We start from the raw sequence: 21,645 nt of genomic DNA, 5'->3' as shown, positions 1-21,645 counted from the left end.
ACTATTATCATAATACAGTCATCACACAAGATAATCATCAGAGTATATACATTGAATTATTTACATTTTTTACAATCCGGGGTGTGGGATGTGGAGAGGGGGGGGGGGGGGGGTTAGCTAGGTTTGGTTGATATCAACACTTCAGTCATCAACAATTGCATCATCGGAGAAATGGACATTGAAACAGTGTAGGACTGACTTGGTAGGATACGTACAGTAAGTAGTGGACGTAGAGAGAGAGAGAGATCAGAAAACATAAGAATAAGTATCTATTATTTGATTATTTACAATCCGGGGAGGTGGGATGTGGAAGGGGGAGGGTGTTAGTCAAGGGTTTAAGTTGCCTGGAGGTGTTCTTTTAGTGCAGTTTTGAAGGAGGATAGAGATGCCCTTTCTTTCTTTTACACCTGTTGGGAGTGCATTCCATATTGATGTGGCATAGAAGGAGAATGAGTTAAGACCTTTGTTCATACTTGCCAACCTTGAGACCTCCGATTTCGGGAGGTGGGGGGGCAGGGGCGTGGTGGGGGGCGTGGTTAAGAGGGGAGGAGTATATTTACAGCTAGAATTCACCAAGTCAAGTATTTCATATATATACATATAAGAAATACTTGACTTTCAGTGAATTCTAGCTATATATATATATATATATATATATATATATATATATATATATATATATATATATATATATATATATATATATATATATATATAAGAGAAATACTTGAATTTCAGTGTTCATTTATTTACACATATACGCACACATAACACTCATCTACTCATTGTTGAGTTAAGAGTTGAATTGTCCATCCTTGTTCTATTCTCTGTCACTATTTTTCTAACCATGCTGAACACCCTCTCTGATGATGCATTCTGCATCGTCTCCTTGTTGTGTGCGCAGTTGTGCACTGCACTCTCTAAAAGCCGTAGATGTTAATATCACATATGCATGTACAGTAGATGGCAGTATTGTCCTGTTTAAGAGTGTCACAACATTGCTGTTCACGGCAGACAAACTGCTTTACGGTAGACGAAAACATGACTGCTGTAGTTGTGTGTTGTTGCCGCGCTGCGAGGACGTTAATGAAACTGCCTAACAATAAACCCACATAAGAAACCAAGAACTCGCCCTCGGTCATTCTACAGTTATAACGTGATTGGGCAGGCACACTGTTTATATTGTGGGAAAGCGGACGTGAAAACAGGCTGTCGACACGTCACTCAGGTCCGCCTGAATTTCGGGAGATTTTCGGGAGAAAATTTGTCCCGGGAGGTTTTCGGGACAGGCGCTGAATTTCGGGAGTCTCCCGGAAAATCCGGGAGGGTTGGCAAGTATGCCTTTGTTAGAACTGAATCTGGGTTTAACGTGGTTAGTGGAGCTCCCCCTGGTGTTGTGGTTATGGCAGTCATTTACGTTAAGGAAGTAGTTTGACTTACTTCGGTATCAGGGAGGTGTAGCGGATTTTATAGACTAGGCTCAGTGCAAGTTGTTTTACTCTGTCCTCCACCCTGAGCCAGCCCACTTTGGAGAAGTGGGTAGGAGTGATACATTAGCCCTTTGTCACCGATTCTGTTCATAACCTTTATGGACAGAATTTTCTCGGCGCAGTTGAGGGTATCTGGTTTGGTGGCTGCAGGATTAGGTCTCTGCTATTTGCAGATGGTGTGGTCCTGATGGCTTCATCTGGCCAAGATCTTCAGCTCTCACTGGATCGGTTCGCAGCCGAGTGTGAAGCGACTGGGATGGGAATCAGCACCTCCAAGTCCGAGTCCATGGTTCTCGCCCGGAAAAGGGTGGAGTGCCATCTCCGGGTTGGGGAGGAGATTTTGCCCCAAGTGGAGGAGTTCAAGTACCTTGGAGTCTTGTTCACGAGTGAGGGAAGAGTGGATCGTGAGATGGACAGGCGAATCGGTGCGGCATCTTCAGTAATTTGGACGCTGTATCGATCCGTTGTGGTGAAGAAAGAGCTGAGCCGGAAGGCAAAGCTCTCGATTTACCGGTCGATCTGCATTCCCATCCTCACCTATGGTCATGAGCTTTGGGTCATGACCGAAAGGACAAGATCACGGGTACAAGCGGCCAAAATGAGTTTCCTCCGCCGGGTGGTGGGTCTCTCCCTTAGAGATAGGGTGATAGAAGCTCTGTCATCCGGGAGGAGCTCAAAGTAAAGCCGCTGCTCCTCCACATCGAGAGGAGCCAGATGAGGTGGTTCGGGCATCTGATCAGGATGCCACCCGAACGCCTCTCTAGGGAGGTGTTTCGGGGACGTCCGACCGGTGGGAGGCCACGGGGAAGACCCAGGACACGTTGGAAGACTATCCCTCCCGGCTGGCCTGGAAACGCCTCGGGATCCCCCGGGAAGGGGCTGGATGAATTGGCTGGGGAGAGGGAAGTCTGGGCTTCCCTACTTAGGCTGCTGCCCCCGCGACCCGACCTCGGATAAGCAGAAGAAGATGGATGGATGGGGTAGGACTGAGGTGTGATCTGGGGTGGAGGTATCGAAGTAATCTGACGAGCTTGTTCTGGGATGTTTGGAGTCTAGATTTGAGGGTTTTGGAGGTGCTGGGGTACCAGGAGGTACTGGTTTTGATTGATTGAAACTTTTATTAGTAGATTGCAAAGGAAGAGAATACATTATATGAAACAGTACAGTTCACACAGTACAGTACATATTCCGTACAATTGACCACTAAATGGTAACACCCGAATAAGTTTTTCAACTTGTTTAAGTCGGGGTCCACGTTAATCAATTCATGGTGTGCCGTGAGATACAGTCTGGTGTGCCGTGGGAGATGATGTCATTTCAGCTAAATGAGTTAAAAATATTTTTTGCAGACCAGTAATTATAATCCGCAAATCATGTGCTGTTGTTCATTGTCTGTACTGTCTAGGGTTCGGCAGAGTAACCGTGTAATACTCTTCCATATCAGTAGGTGGCAGCAGGTAGCTAATTGCTTTGTCCATCCATCCATCCATCCATCCATTTTCAACCGCTTATTCCCTTCGGGGGGCTGGAGCCTATCTCAGCTACAATCGGGTGGAAGGCGGGGTACAACCTAGACAAGTCGCCACCTCATCGCAGGGCCAACACAGATAGACAGACAACATTCACACTCACATTCACACACTAGGACCAATTTAGTGTTGCCAATCAACCTATCCCCAGGTGCATGTCTTTGGAGGTGGGAGGAAGCCGGAGTACCCTGAGGGCTTTGTCGTGATCACAATATGTCAGTGGTTCTTAACCTTGTTGGAGGTATCGAACCCCACCAGTTTCATATGCGCATTCATTGAACCCTTCTTTAGTGAAAAATAAAATGTTTTTTTTTTCAAATTCAAGACAAAGTTATATGTTTTTGGTAACACTTTAGTATGGGGAACATATTCTAAGTAACAAAGACTTAATTTAGAGTTATTTGGACACTAGGGGAACATATTCTAAGTAATAAAGATTTAATTTAGAGTTATTTAGTTAGGGCGAGGGTCAGGGTTAGAGGGTTAGGGTTATAATAAGGCCATGCCGAATAAGGCATTAATAAGTACTTAATAATGACTAGTTAAGAGCCAATATGTTACTAATTTGCATGTTAATAAGCAACTAATTAACGGTGAATATGTGTTACCATGTTGTTTTACTGGTGCATAAAATGAACCGTGCATGAACATTACCTTGTTCAAACAACAAAACCAACACAGCACATAAACTCACAACAAATTACACACCTGCAAACCAGTCAGCTGTTGCCGTATCCGTAATATGCCGATAGGGAGAGTTTGTATTTACACGATGAGTCGGGTGTGTTTTGACCTCCGCCGAATCCCTGAGGCCGACTCACCGAACCCCTAGGGTTCGATCGAACCCAGGTTAAGAACCACTGCAATATGTAAACGACAGCGGGAGGCAGCGTGCAGGTCAAAAGGTATCTAACGCTTAAACCAAACATAAACAGAAGGCAAGTGCCGCTAAGAAAAGGCATTGAAGCTTAGGGAAGGCTATGCAAAACGAAACTAAAACTGAACTGGCTACAAAGGAAACAAAAACAGAATGCTGGACGACAGCAAAGACTTACAGGGTGTGGAGCAGAGAAGGCGTCCACAAAGTACATTCCGAACATCACATGACAATCAACAATGTCCCCACAAAGAAGGATAAAAACAACTGAAATATTATTGATTGCTAAAACAAAGCAGGTGCGGGGAATAGCGCTCAGGGAAGAAACGAAACTGCTACAGGAAAATACCGACAAAACAGGAAAAGCCACCAAAAGACAAGAACTAAAACACTACACACAGGAAAACACCAAAAAACTCTAAATTAGTCGCGGCGTGATGTGACAGGTCGTGACAAGACCTTTGTGACAAGAGCTATGGTGATGCACGGTTGGTTATGGTTTGAATTCATATCCAACAATTGCTAGAACAACTTTTTACTGTCAGTATCGGCTGCTGAGTTTCATTTTTTAATATTTTCTGCTGGTGGTGTGCCTCCACATTTTTTCAATGAAAAAAATGTGGCTTGGCTCAAAAAAAGGTTGAAAAACACTGTTAAAGAAATACAATATACAATTATTAATGGAATATACCCTTCAAAGGATTTTTTAAAACTGAAATTTAACATGGAGGTTAATGGCTGTTATATATGTGGCGCTGTAGAGGATGTCAATCATCTGTTTGTGGAATGTGAGAGTGTACATGTGTTTTGGGAGGAGATCAGAGATTGGCTGAGAGACAAGGGTGTGTGGAGGTGTCCCCATTCTCTATAGAAAAGATCAAATTTGGTATTTTTATAAACGACTGTAACATAGAAATGTTTGTCAACATTATTATGCTCCAGGCAAAATGTTTTCTACATTAATGTCGATTTATGAAAGTAAGGCCTACATTTTCTATTTGGCTTAATGGGTTACAATTATCAATCAAATCTTGGAGAATGATAAAGAGTACAAAAGCCCTTAAATTGATATACTTGTTAAAAACATTTAAAGTGATTTAGGTAGCCCTTTTTGTATTTAAACATTTTTGTTTTTGGAATTATTACTCTATCTGTATTTGCTTTTGTTTTCTTTCCTTGCTGTTGAAAGTGCCTTGACTTTTGTGTGGATTAAAAATGTATGTTTGTTGTTCAATAAAAATGTAAAAAAAAAAAGTAAAAATAAAATAAAAAAATATATATATTGGCTTTCAAAATAAAATATCAAAATGGAAAAAAACTAAACTAAACTAAACTTGTCGTTCGTACACATCAATCTTAAACTAACCAAAACTACATTATCATTAAGTGTATTTTTTTGCATCCGTTGTTACAGTTAATGTTATCACCAAACCTATTTATGTTTACACACAGACAACGAAGTTAAACACCACAGCTAACTACAAGAAGCGTATTACTTATATGTACATATGTACAAAAAACATCTAGGTACGATAAAGATATTTACATTTTGCAAACGCATGTGGAATGCCCGAAAAAAATATCATCATTAATCCTTGTAAAAGTGTATTTAATCACAGAAAAACAAACAAGATAGTGCACAGTCGCTCACTTCCGCCTTCGTGTAATACTCAAACGTCACCTTACTGTTTATGAATCGTTTTGCACCGAAAACAAAGGCTGGCTGTCTAACTTAAGTTCGTTGATTAAATTGATAATCTAAAAAGGGAAAAGTCGCGTATATTGTTAAAAATATTTATATCCAGTTGTATGTTTAAAGCTTTAGTTGCAAAGTCAAGCTGCCATATCTAACTAGTTTTAAACATCGCGAGATTTTCATGGAATTCTCGCTCCCGAACGAGATTGGGCCTGGTTGTTCTGATGTAGCAAACAGCACAGAAGATGGACTCGCAGGTATTTATCCTGTAAAGTTGTCGTTTTGATACATTTAATGTTCGGCTATGTGTTCTTATGAAATTGACGCGAGGAGGGTGAGAATCGTTTCCCCGTTTTTATTTTGGCACCTTCGCTTCTGTTGCTTATTTTGTTCTTTATCAGCTGCACCACTGTCAGTTGTGTATTGCAAATTACGAAACTAAAAAAAAAAACCCAGCTCAAATAAACTAAAACACAAAACGTTTATATGTTAAATTAAGGTGGATAAATAATTCAGTGTGAAAATTAGCATTCTGCTCATGTATGCTAGCTTCGCATGTAAACTACATTCTCAATAAATTGAGTGTGTGTTTGCCTGTTCGCACACATAACGTTACATATCTGTATGTTAAATACGTCATATGACGTTTAATCGTGCTAAAATTCACCGCTATTCCATAACCCAACAGCAACAGATTTGAGTCGAATCTGGACACCATAATCCTCTTGAAGGAATGATTTGATGCAAAGCTGTTGTGATTTATTACATTAGTTACATGCATAATGGATTGGCAAGAGGGTGAGGTGCAGTGATGTGGTGTCTCTCCTTTGTATGTCCAATACAATATTTTTCCATGTTTTATTTTCCAGGCAGGCGGAGGCAAACCCATGACACCATGAGTCCTCCAGCTTGGCCTGTGGACTTGTGGTGTTGTCAAATGACATCTGGCTGCACACAGCAACAGGCAAGCAAGTCTCAGCTCTCCAGCCAGTTGACATCTGCCACCTGGTGATGGTATGGAAGGAATAACACAATGAACCGATACAGCACCCTCAGACAGCTCGGAGATGGCACTTACGGATCGGTCATCCTCGGACGTAACCTGGAGTCAGGGGAGCTTGTGGCCATAAAAAAGTGAGTGTGCTTTTCTTTTATCTGAACTGTGGGCTATACAACCCACTAACTGTCAGATGTACTTGATTAATAATGCCTGGCAACAATCAGTATCCAAGTAACCTGAAGGCTTTTTTTTTAAAATGTAGAATGAAAAGAAAGTTCTACTCATGGGAAGAATGCATGAACCTCCGTGAAGTCAAGGTCTGTAGATGTCCTCGTCTTGTATATTTTTTCACTCACTTAAAAATTAGGAGAGGGGATTCATTGCATATTTGACTTTTTTCCATGGACCTTTTTTACACTTTAATTCTTGTTTTTTGGAGAAGAACATGCACACTGACTTGGCAACATTAAGGTATAAATGGAAGCGTTGCAGCAAACTTGGTACCTATAAAGTGCAGCATGCTACTTATTTTTAGCGTGGACATAAAGAACAGTATGGTCTGCGGACAATTGGCCAAGTTTATTAAATGGACAAATCTGTGGTAGGTATATCTACATACTTATAATAATCTTGTGGCACGCCAAGCTTATTTTCAGATGTAGGGGATTTCACATTTTGTACACAAACACATGGCTTTCCTAACATATTATATGGATGATAATACAAATATATGTTGTGTAGGCTCACTTCCACATCCAACTGGCTGAATATCAGTAAATACTGAAGATAATCTACAGAAGGGATAACTAAAAGTCACGAGTCAATGAAAATAAGTGCTTAAAGGGGAACATTATCACCAGACCTATGTAAGCGTCAATATATACCTTGATGTTGCAGAAAAAAGACCACATATTTTTTTAACCGATTTCCGAACTCTAAATGGGTGAATTTTGGCGAATTAAACGCCTTTCTAATATTCGCTCTCGGAGCGATGACGTCACAACGTGACGTGACATCGGGAAGCAATCCGCCATTTTCTCAAACACCGAGTCAAATCAGCTCTGTTATTTTCAGTTTTTTCGACTGTTTTCCGTACCTTGGAGACATCATGCCTCGTCGGTGTGTTGTCGGAGGGTGTAACAACACGAACAGGGACGGATTCAAGTTGCACCAGTGGCCCAAAGATGCGAAAGTGGCAAGAAATTGGACGTTTGTTCCGCACACTTTACCGACGAAAGCTATGCTACGACAGAGATGGCAAGAATGTGTGGATATCCTGCGACACTCAAAGCAGATGCATTTCCAACGATTCAGTCAAAGAAATCTGTCGCGAGACCCCCATTGAATCTGCCGGAGTGTGTGAGCAATTCAGGGACAAAGGACCTCGGTAGTACAGCAAGCAATGGCGGCAGTTTGTTCCCGCAGACGAGCGAGCTAAACCCCCTGGATGTCTTGGCTCACACCGTCCCGAAGATGATCAAGAGAAGAATATCGACCCTAGCTTCCCTGGCCTGCTGACATGAGGGTATGTCTACAGAATATATTAATTGATGAAAATTGGGCTGTCTGCACTCTCAAAGTGCATGTTGTTGCCAAATGTATTTCATATGCAGTAAACATATTTCATAGTTGTTAGTTTCCTTTAATGCCAAACAAACACATACCAATCGTTGGTTAGAAGGCGATTGCCAAATTCGTCCTCGCTTTCTCCCGTGTCGCTGGCTGTCATGTCGTTTTTGTCAGTTTTGCTTGCATACGGTTCAAACCGATATGGCTCAATAGCTTCAGTTTCTTCTTCAATTTTGTTTTCGCTACCTGCCTCCACACTACAACCATCCGTTTCAATACATTCGTAATCTGTTGAATCGCTTAAGCCGCTGAAATCCGAGTCTGAATCCGAGCTAATGTTGCTATAGCTTGCTGTTCTTTCCGCCATGTTTGTTTGTGTTGGCATCACTGTGTGACGTCACAGGAAAATGGACGGGTGTTCATAACGATGGTTAAAATCAGACACTTTGAAGCTTTTTTTAGGGATATTGCGTGATGGGTAAAATTTTGGAAAAAAACTTTGAAAAATATAATAATAATGGGAACTGATTTTTAATGGTTTTAACCATTCTGAAATTGTGATAATGTTCCCCTTTAAAATGGGTCAAATTTGCTAAACTACAGCACTTGTCTCATAGCGGCAAGGCATGTTTATTTACTCCTTTGCAGATTATCATACACATACCAATCAAAAAAATAAATGTTAAATTATATATAGTTTTCATTTTTCCACAAATTAACAATGACATTTAATTTAGATAACTTGCGTCATTGTCTGATTGACATAACTGGCCTTGGTGGGAAAACTCAGTGTTTGTTTGTGAACAGGTAAAATAAAAGCTTTTTGCTTAAAAGAAAAGTGCGACACATAATTTAACAACAAAACATGATGGTATTGACTTGCAGCTGTGGATGCTCAGACAACACGCACAGTTAGGGGTGTAACGGTATTGTAGATACCACGGTGTTGCGGTTTCAAAAATGTTTACAATAATGCCGTGTTGCTTGACCTATCAAACAAAAACTTGGTGTTTAGTTTTTTCTGGCGCTTAAGCGTTGGCCGGTTGTGAATATAAACTACATCTCCCAGAATCCTCTGCCCAGCGCAGGGCTGACAAGGTAGGGGGCGTGGAACGCTGTAAGTAGGTAGTGAAGTGTGTTCGTAGTAGATAAGAGGAAATTTTTTATGGACATTCCCTGGAAAATTCAACAAAATCTATCCATAACTGCTTGGTTTCTGTTGCTAACAAACACAAAAACAAACTCTGGCAAAACATAACCTGTTGGGCAGAGATAAGAAAGTCTGTGTTCTGCAATGCAAAGTGTACCACTCTCGTCTTGAGGGCCAGAGCCAGCTGGTCACGTCGCATCGAATATACCAAAAAAACCTGTACACCGCGGGAAACAGCAGTAAACTGAAAAGCTACTTGATAAATCCTCAATCCATCCATCCATTTTCCACCGCTTGTCCTTCTCGATGTCGCGCGGGGGCTGAAGCCTATACAGCTGTACTCGTGCAGAAGGCAGGGTTCACCCTGGACAAGTTGCCACCTCATAAACTGTCACCCAGAAAATATATTTGAAGCCAGCAATGCCAAACATTAGTTTGTGAGGTATTTACATTATTAAAACTTAAATTGTTAGTGAACTTTTCTGAGAAACAGCATTTTCCAAGCTGATTTATAAACATGTCCACTGCAGAGGACACTGCTTCTCATAAAGTAAAAGTTGAAAGACACTAAACTGATCATTATTGTTTTAAACATGTGGTGTTTACATTGTCACTTTAGAGACACTTAACTGCAAATGTTTTTAAAATATTTGCTTGAAACGGTTGATGTCCCTGCACAATTCTTTGCACTGACAAATACATGAATGATTAGAACATTTTAGCGTTGAGTTTGTGTTGAATTACAGTAAGTGTGTTTATCCTAAACATTCCTGCCACTTTATTTTACACACTGTCTGGCATTTTCAAGTCTTTTTAACATTTTTGAACATATATCACAATAATATCGTACCGTGACCTCAATACCATGACAAAATCGTACGGTGAGATTTTGATACTCTTACAAACCCCGTTTCCATATAAGTTGGGAAATTGTGTTAGATGTAAATATAAACGGAATACAATGATTTGCAAATCCTTTTCAACCCATATTCAATTGAATGCACTACAAAGACAAGATATTTGATGTTCAAACTCATAAACTTTTTTTTTTTTTGCAAATAATAATTAACTTAACATTTCATGGCTGCAACACGTGCCAAAGTAGTTGGGAAAGGGCATGTTCACCACTGTGTTACATGGCCTTTCCTTTTAACAACACTCAGTAAACGTTTGGGAACTGAGGAGACACATTTTTTAAGCTTCTCAGGTGGAATTCTTTCCCATTCTTGCTTGATGTACAGCTTCAGTTGTTCAACAGTCCGGGGGTCTCCGTTGTGGAATTTTAGGCTTCATAATGCGCCACACATTTTCAATGGGAGACAGGTCTGGACTACAGGCAGGCCAGTCTAGTACCCGCACTCTTTTACTATGAAGCCACGTTGATGTAACACCTGGCTTGGCATTGTCTTGCTAAAATAAGCAGGAGTGTCCATGGTAACGTTGCTTGGATGGCAACATATGTTGCTCCAAAACCTGTATGTACCTTTCAGCATTAATGGCGCCTTCACAGATGTGTAAGTTACCCATGTCTTGGGCACTAATACACCCCCATACCATCACAGATGCTGGCTTTTCAACTTTGCGCCTATAACAATCCGGATGGTTCTTTTCCTCTTTGGTCCGGAGGACACGACGTCCACAGTTTCCAAAAACAATTTGAAATGTGGACTCGTCAGACCACAGAACACTTTTCCACTTTGTATCAGTCCATCTTAGATTAGCTCAGGCCCAGCGAAGCCGACGGCGTTTCTGGGTGTTGTTGATAAACGGTTTTCGCCTTGCATAGGAGAGTTTTAACTTGCACTTACAGATGTAGCGACCAACTGTAGTTACTGAGAGTGGGTTTCTAAAGTGTTCCTGAGCCCATGTGGTGATATCCTTTACACACTGATGTCGCTTGTTGATGCAGTACAGCCTGAGGGATCGAAGCTGCTTACGTGCAGTAATTTCTCCAGATTCTCTGAACCCTTTGATGATATTACGGACCGTAGATGGTGAAATCCCTAAATTCCTTGCAATAGCTGGTTGAGAAAGGTTTTTCTTAAACTGTTCAACAATTTGCTCACGCATTTGTTGACAAAGTGGTGACACCTCGCTCCATCCTTGTTTGTGAATGACTGAGCATTTCATGGAATCTACTTTTATACCCAATCATGGCACCCACCTGTTCCCAATTTGCCTGTTCACCTGTGGGATGTTCTAAATAAGTGTTTGATGAGCATTCCTCAACTTTATCAGTATTTATTGCCACCTTTCCCTACTTCTTTGTCACGTGTTGCTGGCATCAAATTCTAAAGTTAATGATTATTTGCAAATAAAAAAATGTTTATCAGTTTGAACATCAAATATGTTGTCTTTATAGCATATTCAACTGAATATGGGTTGAAAATGATTTGCAAATCATTGTATTCCGTTTGTTTTGACATCTAACACAATTTCCCAACTCATATGGAAACGGGGTTTGTACATTCCTACGTGCGGGCGAGTAAAAAACACATTAATGATGCTTCGTGTAAGTGTGCGCTAATTCTGCTTTTTTTAAGTCAATATATCGATGAACAGATGCTTTATAATGCACGACCAACTCAGCTTTGCTATGTGTATGAGGTGTTATGACAGTGCCATTATAATTTGTTTGACCGAGGGCAAACACCCAAAATCTAAAAACAAAAAAACGGATGTCAAATCTTTTTGCGGGGCTCCAAAATTAATTATGGCAGGCCACCACAAATTAATGAATACGTGGGGAAACACTGACATCTTAATAACAGAATTTACTGCCATCTAGTGGCACCACTTGATGTCTGTCAGGAACACTTTTTGAGAACATACAGTGTAGCTACTGTTGAGTATGTTGCTATTAAGTTTTTTGTTTGCTGTTTGATTTTTCACTGTTTCCCGTCATTTATAAATCAAACAGTGTAATAAAAAAGGCTTGTGGTGCTTTTACTGCTTTTACTAGATCTTGTGAGTTCTGCTGAAAAAACTCAGTTTGTTGTCTTTTTTCCACACGAGACGACTCAGACAGAATGTTACACTCAAAAGCACCCACAGCAGTTCTGAGAGTGGAAGGTGATTCTTGTGTGCTGTTGTGTACTTTTCAGATCCTTAAGCTTACTTACATTCCCCTTTATAGAGCTTGACCTTTTAAAACAAGCACACCTATTATAGTTGTCAGCTTGAAAGTACAGCATGTTAAGCCATAAAATCTCTCACTCTTGACTAAAAATTGAAGCATGGTTACACCTGAATCCTTCTGTGTGTTGTTGAGATTTATTTTTGCAGCCCTTTTATTTTATTAATATACTAAAAAGCTTGTTTTCATTTCAGTCCTTGAAGAAACTCAACCACGCTAATATCATCAAGCTGAAGGAGGTCATCAGAGAAAATGACCACTTGTACTTCATCTTTGAGTACATGAAAGAAAATCTGTATCAGCTGATGAAAGACAGGTATGTCCGCCACTGTTATGTTGTTCTCCACACTGCAGACCTAATTAATTAAATGTATGCATGTACTAAAACACGTGCAAACTTGATAGCACACGCAAAAATGATCTGCCAAACGTGTGCAAAGTGGATTGCGTCTGTTAAGTGAGCAGAATAAGGCTTGGAATCCATTTTGCGTGTTTTTTCTTCATTAATATGCTAAACATATGCTAATTGTCAGAACGTCCACAATAATGGGCGGGGAAAATGCAAATATAATTATTTAGCATGCGCAGCCTGATTTACTAAACTAGAAAGTGATTGCGGCACCTAAATTAGCGTCTCTATTTAGCACGCCTGAAAAATATGTTCAAACTGACAATTACACACAGCTGCGGGATCTGTAAAGACAGATGATGGACAGATGAGAATCCTCCATCCTATGTGTGTGTGACAACTTAAGTCAAATAAAATATATTAGACATATTGTCTATTCAGCAACATCCTTTCATAATTTTATGCTGCATGCTGGGTGACGTAAAAAGCCGATAAAACAAATTCAATTGATGCGTTTTAGTGTCCTTTAGTGTTTGGTAATTGCGTTTGTTTTTTCACATAGAATATATATTATTAATGTATCGCCTATATGGAAAAAAACTTCCCGAAGTATGTATTTTTTGTGTCTTGAGCACGTAAGCGCAGCCTCTCTCCTGTGAGTGCACCGCCACCTTCACAGCGCATAAAAAGTGGAACATGTCTCCTGCAAGTTTGAAAACATGGCATAATGCCACAGATAGGAGTATAACATGAATGTGCAGTAAATGATCAATTGTCTCCATAGAGATGCCCCGTATAGTACATGCAAGATCCTCATTTAAATAAGGCGGTCTTCACCAATTTTTAATTGTACAAGCAGGGTTAGTAGATCACATGGAACACGCCCACTAATAGTAGACACCAGTGACGTGCGGTGAGGTTGATCGCTGGTGAGGCACTGACTTCATCACAGTCAGATTTACAAACATATGAACCCTAAAGAGTATCTTATTCACCATTTGATTGGCAGCAGTTAACGGGTTATGTTTAAAAGCTCATACCAGCATTCTTCCCTGCTTGGCACTCAGCATCAAGGGTTGGAATTGGGGGTTAAATCACCAAAAATGATTCCCGGGCGCGGCGCCGCTGCTGCCCACTGCTCCCCTCACCTCCCAGGGGATGAACAAGGGGATGGGTCAAATGCAGAGGACAAATTTCACCACATCTAGTGTGTGTGTGACAATCATTGGTACTTTAACTTAACTTTAACTTTACACATACAAACTGTAGCACACAAAAAAGCACATTTAATAAAAAAAAACGTTATTATGGTCTTACCTTTACTTATAAATGCGCCGCTGTTGTGCTGGATTAATGAACCCCCTGATGGGAGTGTTATATCAACTAAAGCCCTCACTTCAACTTTCCACGTGCAAGATTGAATCTATTTAAAAAAGTGTAACCGAGGGTTTATAAATGTCGCCTATACTGTATGAAACTACAAAATAACAAACACGGAGGCTCCAGTTTACACGAGGACCACTTTATTTACCTTCTTTCAAAAACTTCCGCTCCACTCCAACGTGTCAAAATTCCGCTCTTAGCGCCTTCAAAATAAGAGCTCAAGGCTAATACTGTATAACAGCGCATAACAGGAACTTAACATCACAAAGAGGAAAGCCCATAAAAATAGGTTACAAAAGTTATTTAATAAGAAGCCAAAAAGTGCAAAAACAATAATGTTCGTGTTGGAGGAGTTGTGAATTAGGTACACCTGCAGTCTTCAGGCGTACCTAATGTTGTGGCCCTGCAGTCATTCACAACTCCTCCAACACGAACATTATTGTTTTTGCACTTTTTGGCTTCTTATGAAATAACTTTTTTAAATAGATTCAATCTTGCATGTGGAAAGTTTAAGTGTGGGCTTTAGTTGATATAACACTCCCGTCAGGGGTTGCCGTGCATTTTACGGCGGGGGTGCAGGAGGCGAGCCTCAGCCAGTGCCTCTTTTGCAGCTGTTTTATGATCGCTCAGCACAAGAAATACGTTACACACATACAGTTGTTGACAAAATACACTGTACATTATATACCTCAGCTAACTAAACTATGGAAATGTATAATATAGTTCATATAGCAATACGGTCTCACTGCACAGCAGACCAGCAGTTAGCCGAGTCCGTCCATGTTGAGGCACTGAGTGACGTGCCTCGACTGGCTGCTGATCACCGCACCGTCTCTTCTCAGTATTTGAACGGCAAATGTGAAAAATCACCGATTTTGAATAAAAATAATCTAAAACTGGTGAAGTTAAATGGAAAATAACTTTATAGTATAATCACTGGATACATTTAACAATTTAATATATATTTTTTTCTTTTTACATTTTTTTTTCTTTCCATGATGGCAGGTGAGGCCCCGCCTCACCTGCCTCTAGTGACTGCACGTCACTGGTAGACACAATTTTCTTGTAGATCTTAGTAAATCAGACCCCTTCTTAATATTTCACGTTTTTCTTTGTTTTGGTGCAGAGCTCGGTTGTTCCCAGAATCAGCTGTGAGAAACATCATGTTCCAAATCCTCCAGGGGCTTGCATTCATTCATAAACATGGTAACTCTTATTACTCCAGTGGTCTCAACCAACCCCCAATGCAACCCTTTGACAAGCTTTTTTTCTTAGGCTTCTTTCACCGGGACATGAAGCCTGAGAATCTTCTTTGTATGGGCCCAGAGTTGGTGAAAATAGCCGATTTTGGCCTCGCTCGAGAGATTAGATCTCGACCGCCGTACACAGACTATGTGTCCACTAGATGGTGAGTGATACATATCAAAAATGTTTTTTTGTTTGTTTTTAAACACGGGAAACAAACCGTATCAATGTAACACCTGTTTAATTATGTCAACAAACTGCCATAGGTTAAAAAAAATAGAAGCAATGGCTAAATTCAGTTTGGATTTTGGTTATGTCGACACCCAATTATGTCAGTCAGCCAGTTTGAGGGGTATGGACACAAACAGGTTCCACTTTAACACTATATATTATTGTATTTAGTTTTATCAGGTGCCTAGTACTCTACATCTGAGTCAGTAAATGTCTCTGCCCACCATAGGAGGAATCACTTTATTTATGTATTGATTTTTGGACAGGTACCGAGCACCAGAAGTCCTCCTTAGATCCACATCCTACAGTTCCCCCATAGACCAGTGGGCGGTAGGCTGCATCATGGCAGAGCTGTACACCCTCAGACCTTTATTCCCCGGCTCCAGCGAAGTGGACACCATATTCAAGATTTGCCAAGTTTTGGGTACACCAAAGAAGGTAACTTTTTCATTGTCTGACCAAGATCCATATGCGAAAGGTGGATTTATGGTTTTAGTTTGAACGCAAGTAAGGGTGTCTCGATCCGATATTGGTATCGGATCGTTATCTGCAAAAAAATATTTATCGAATGATATCGGCTTGCATTTAAAATCTCTGATATAAGCTCTGTTACAAGCAGTTGTTCTACAATTTGTTGACTTGTGCAAAGCTGGATAGCCAGTTAACATCTAAATGTCCTCCAATAGGAAAAATCAGGTTGGTATTTTCTTGCATTTTAGTCAAGTCATTTACCAAATGTAAACATGGTAGGCTATATACAGGCTACTAGGAGCTAGCTGCTATGGCACACAACAGCAAAGGACAAAATAATACACACGCTAGATTTAGTAATAAGTGTCCCCAATTAAACAATATTACAGTCTAAAACACAGTATTTGTGCATATAAACAACTGTTAAATAACTATAGTTACATAGTACTTGCAGATACAAAGTCTCCAAAGCAGAAGCGTACTAGAAAGTGTCCAGTAACCAACGTGTCTGGATCATTCAACTTTGTGCGTCACAAGTTTAATTTAATGATTTGTTTTAACCACTAAATGTCTCCAAAAACAAATTATCACTCCACCTCAAAAGCATAAATCTGTCATAGGGTTACTGTTTTTAATACCTGCCATTGTTCTCTTGAGTAATTTCACCTGAACAAACCTAACATTCCACACTACAATAACGAGTGTATTCTATGATTCGTGCTAATATAGTATCGGAATAATATCAGTATTGGCTCGTACTCAAAGCTCCAATGTTGGTATTGTATCGATAGTGAAACAGTTATATTGGGAAACTCCTAAACACAAGTGCCTTTTTCTCCTAGAATGATTGGGCAGAGGGATTCCAGCTGGCCAGTGCCATGTATTTCCGTTGGCCTCAGTGTGTTCCCAGTAACCTGAAGACACTAATTCCTAACGCCAGTCCGGAAGCTATCCACCTGATGACTGATCTGCTCCAATGGGACCCCAAGAAAAGACCAACATCTGCACAGGTATGGTCTAAATAATAATAATAAAATACAATCAAATGTTTTGCCTAATTCTGCATGACAAGTTTTTACGAGTTTAAAAATAGGGCGCATTGCAAGACAAGTGCTAAACCAATTTCTTTCAAAGTTTGTATATGAGTATTGGCCAAGATACACTAGCCTCACATTGGGGGCCCACCGGATCCTTTTGATAGAGCTGCAGTAAAAACTAGAGAGGCCCTCAGTAGAGCTTAGATCTCTGCCAATATTGAAATATTGTGTCCTGCTAAGCAACACAAAGGTTATACAACAGTGGAAAACATTGTATTAACATTGTGATGGCGCTCTGCCAAGTCTCAAGAGGGGTTATGAAATACATAATCACTACCCACATCAAAAGATAAGGTACCACAAATGGAAAATACCAGGATTTAACTGTGCACTGCAACCCTTCTCATTGTGAAGTCATGGTTGACCTAAAGTTTTAGTGCTTAATAGGGGATGGTACAAAGTCCAGGGTGTGGGGAAACAGCCAAATTAATGTATGAATGATAATTAATTATTTACGTAATTATGTTCAATTCCCAGTTGATATGATCGGGTGTGAGCAAGGCATTCCATTAGTATTCTGAGACAAGAAAAAATTAATTCCTCTGTACACTTTTTAATAGTAATAATACATTTAATTTAGAAGCACCTTTCAAAAAACCCAATGACACTTTACAATATACAGATAAAATAAATTAAAGATAATGCCAAAAAACAACAAAGGATACAAATCAACATGTAACAAACAAAGGACAGTGCAGAGGCAGTTACAGTGAGTATGACATTTTAAACAGGTGGGTTTTGAGTCTAGATGTGAACGTATGAAGGGGAGTCAATATTGCGGATGTCAGGTGGGAGAGAGTTCTGGAGTTTGGGAGCAGAGTGACTGAAAGCTCTGATGGCATAGCAAGGTGTATGGAAGTATTTTAATTCCAATGTGCACCAAAATGAGTCTTGTTATGCAAATGTTCTACTTAGCCACAAAGATTCATGGAACTCAGTGCAAAAGTGTTTGCATAATCTTGCTAACACACACACCAAATATTAAAATCCACATTACTGGCATCTAAAAGGCTAGAACAATAATGTGATACTTAAATATATTCAAATACTTTAAGTATTTTTCAGTTGAACAAGGAAGGGATCTGCCTCCTACTGAGAACCTTCCTTGTAATATTTGTAGTTTACAGCCATTGATACTACTTTCATGTGACTATTTATTGTCATCCACAGGCTCTCAGGTACTCCTACTTCCACGTGGGCCAGGCTTTGGGAACCCCTCAGCAGATCCTGGAGCAGGACAGACCTCAGCCACATCCTTTACCCCCACAGCAACCCTTACAGACGCCACTGCAGCAGCAGCCCTTACATCTGAGGCCTGTGCCCCCCTCCCAGGCCTCTCCCCACAATCAGCACTGCACCACCTCCAGACCGTTGCAGCAGATCCAGCAGCCCTCTCTCCTCCCGGCCCCACAGCCCCCAGTGGCTGCGTACCAACGTCACGTAGAGCTAGTGCGAGAGCACCAACCGAAGCACGTTCTCAAGCAGGAAGCAAGCGAAGGACCCCCACAATCTCTTCTCCCTTACATTGTTGACAACAGCAAGGTGAGCCACAAGAGCGGGGACAAGTGCCACACTTTGTTCCATTTTTATCAAAATTAATTACGGATAAAGGGGGTGTAGCAATGATTACGCGGCTGCCTACAGGGCTTTGACTTACAAACATACTGCAAGCATTATATCCAAATGTTAATCTGTTCCGGCTCAGAACATTAGTTTGTTGTCCGCTAACGATAGAGATTTAGCAAAGTTTGGGTACTAACATGAACTATCATTGAATGTATAACCAATATCTATGCAAAAAAAACATTTTATTTTATTTAATATGTGCATTTTTTGTTAAATCTGTGAATGTAACTATTATTTCCTTTAATTTTCTTTAACATTTGTTTTTACTAATGAGCCAGCTTTAAAGGAGAACTGCACTTTTTGGGCAATTTTGCTTATAATTCACAATCCTTATGAAAGACAAGAACACATATGTTTTTTGTTTTTTTTAATGCATTCTAACTCGTAAATAAAAGTCAGCTGGAGTAAACGGGAGCCAATAAGTCATGACGTCATTGCGTCTATTCAGACTATAAAACCCTACAAATAACCATTCCAAAAAGCGCGGACAATACTCAATTTACATTTCGTGACCTGAATATGAACCAACTATTAGCATTATTGTTATTATAAGTTCTAATAATACTTTTAGCGGTGCATTGTCACATAGAGATAGCTTCCTTATGCTGCTGTATTGACATCATCAGCTGGTGATCTGATTTCTCGCCTTGGAGCTTGTGAAAGTTTATTCTAGATTATAAACAATGTCTTTCATTTAGGAAATGGCAAATAAGACCCGAAAAGATGCTTGGTTCCACCCCTTTTTTTCCCGCGAGGATTATGAGTCATTCTCCATCTAAACGGGAGTATATGAACATTCTAAGAGTCAGCATCCAAGTGACAGCAGACCTTGTACTGTAAGTGATGTTTAATTAGGTTTGTTGAAAAAGCGAACGTTGTGATGCGTTTATTTAAATTAATGTGCCGCCATATGCTTAAAATGAGCAAAATATGTAAATATTACATGTTAATATGAAGGTACCTGTTACTACATTACATATATACCGTATTTTTCGGACTATAAGTCGCAGTTTTTTTCATAGTTTGGCCGGGCTCCAGTGCAATTTATATATGTATATAGAACCTTGATGGTAGTGTTTGGATGTTTTTTAAGCGCTTTATGGGCAGAATACAACGACTACCATTTGCTCTATTGTAATCTGACTTTTGCTCACATTAATTTATTAATTAGAATGCATAAAAAAAGAAAACCTTGTGTGTGAATGATAGGCAAAACTCCCTAAAAAAGTGCAGTTCCTCTTTAATTTTTCCCTTCACAGACAAGACAGGAAAGTGAGAACGCTAACCTGCTGAGCTATCAAACAAAAGCAAAGGGAGGACGTCGGCGTTGGGGTCACGCCGCAGGACACCTTAAAGGTGACGAGTGGGATGACTACGGCGACACAGAACCGATGCCTTCGAGTGTTCCGGGAAAAGGCAACGTCCCCCGAGAGAAGTCGAGGCAGGGAGAGGAGCCACTCCGAAGGTGATAGGAATTATTGATAATATTTGAATGGAACTTGAAGATCTGTGGTAACCAAATGTTTTAGATACAGCGACATTCTGGACTTCAGTCGACCAAACGGAAAAGAAGAAGCACCTTTAAACCTGAACAAGACGTCAGGCTTCCAGGAAGCATCGAGGACGGCATCTGCCAAACAACACTACCTGAGACAGTCACGTTATTTACCAGGTAATCATCTATAAGGGCTAAAATCCATGCCTTATATTTTGATTATCTTCATCTTTCTGCTTTTAAGGCATCAGCACAAAGAAAAATGTGGCCATAAATGCTAGTAAAGACCGGAGCAAGAGCCATCTTTGGGGCAATAGCAGTATTCCTTTTGGTGGGACTCTACCAAGCAGAGGACTTCACGGTAATTTCACTTTCCTTTGCATTTTCAGCTACTGTTTGCACAATTTTGAAAGAATGTGTTGTTTCCAAAAACAAGGTACAAATACAATCCCAGGAGCATGCACGCAAACGTTTTACAAAAAAGATGCCTGCTCTGTTGGTCACAGAGGTCATCAGGGTGCCTCTTTGGAATCAGCTGCTTCAAGTGAGAGAACGTTTGATTTCAACAATGAGTAAATTGTACTGTTGCATCAATTGTCTGCCTTTTGGTTCAAGATTATGCAACATGGCGATCGGGTCGGAGTCAGAGGAACGCCTCCGGCAACATGGCCAACAAAAGCCCTCCTTGTCAGTTACCACGTGCACCAGTACAGACCATCCACGGGCGAATAGACTGGTCTGCCAAATATGGACAACACCGCTAGTGGCCTCCCGCGCTTTACTTTACCTCCCAAAGAGAAGGCCTCATCGTTTTGTACATACATCTTAACACAGCAATAATGTTTGTTTGTTGCCAATGTACCATGGATGTGGTGTGCATGTGTGAGGGTTAAATGCAACCAGCCAAACATATTTGCACCTCTGTGATATACCGTACTGTAATCTTTTCTGTAACATAACTAACTGTCCTGCTTTGGTTATTACACCTTTATGTTTTTTATGGTTTGCTATTGAACCTGTTTACCAAGCTGTATACATGATATGCATATTATTAAGTCACTGTGACTTGTTTATAGCCAAGTAATTACTTTGCCACGCTATATTACTTTGTACATATTGCTGGTGTTTTTACCTTTTTTTACTTTGTGATGCTAGTGATTTAAATGTGATTTTTGTTCAATGTTTTTCAATTAAAGTCAAGGCCGTGATTGAAATGTCTCAAACACTAACACTTAAAGTATGTTATTTCAATTGGAAAAGGCGCCTACATTACCCAACATGCATCTGTGCTTGATAATGAC

The 21,645-nt window shown here is 40.3% G+C and overlaps 1 protein-coding gene across 4 annotated transcripts; it reads left to right on the top strand.

Moving 5' to 3' along the window:
* The first annotated feature begins 5,789 nt into the window (after positions 1-5,789).
* LOC133602356 (serine/threonine-protein kinase ICK-like) lies at positions 5,790-21,575 on the top strand. 4 transcript variants are annotated; one of them, XM_061955708.2, is made up of 14 exons: positions 5,790-5,849; positions 6,462-6,726; positions 6,855-6,909; positions 12,642-12,763; positions 15,306-15,385; positions 15,455-15,587; positions 15,922-16,093; positions 16,969-17,136; positions 18,394-18,765; positions 20,109-20,314; positions 20,379-20,521; positions 20,589-20,705; positions 20,781-20,888; positions 20,960-21,575. In XM_061955708.2, the coding sequence occupies exons 2-14, from the start codon at positions 6,626-6,628 to the stop codon at positions 21,106-21,108; spliced, it is 1,926 nt and encodes a 641-aa protein (XP_061811692.1). In that variant the 5' UTR covers positions 5,790-5,849; positions 6,462-6,625; the 3' UTR covers positions 21,109-21,575. The 4 variants fall into 4 exon arrangements, with proteins under 4 accessions (XP_061811692.1, XP_061811546.1, XP_072771861.1 ...); XM_072915760.1 differs by having other exon boundaries at positions 5,805-5,849; positions 6,462-6,556; positions 6,640-6,726; positions 20,589-20,888; XM_061955562.1 differs by having other exon boundaries at positions 20,589-20,888.
* Positions 21,576-21,645: the final 70 nt, after the last annotated feature.

The sequence above is a fragment of the Nerophis lumbriciformis genome, linkage group LG02 (genome assembly GCF_033978685.3).
Source record: "Nerophis lumbriciformis linkage group LG02, RoL_Nlum_v2.1, whole genome shotgun sequence".
NCBI classification, from domain to species: Eukaryota; Metazoa; Chordata; class Actinopteri; order Syngnathiformes; family Syngnathidae; genus Nerophis; species Nerophis lumbriciformis.
This window is presented reverse-complemented; position numbering and strand designations above follow the sequence as displayed.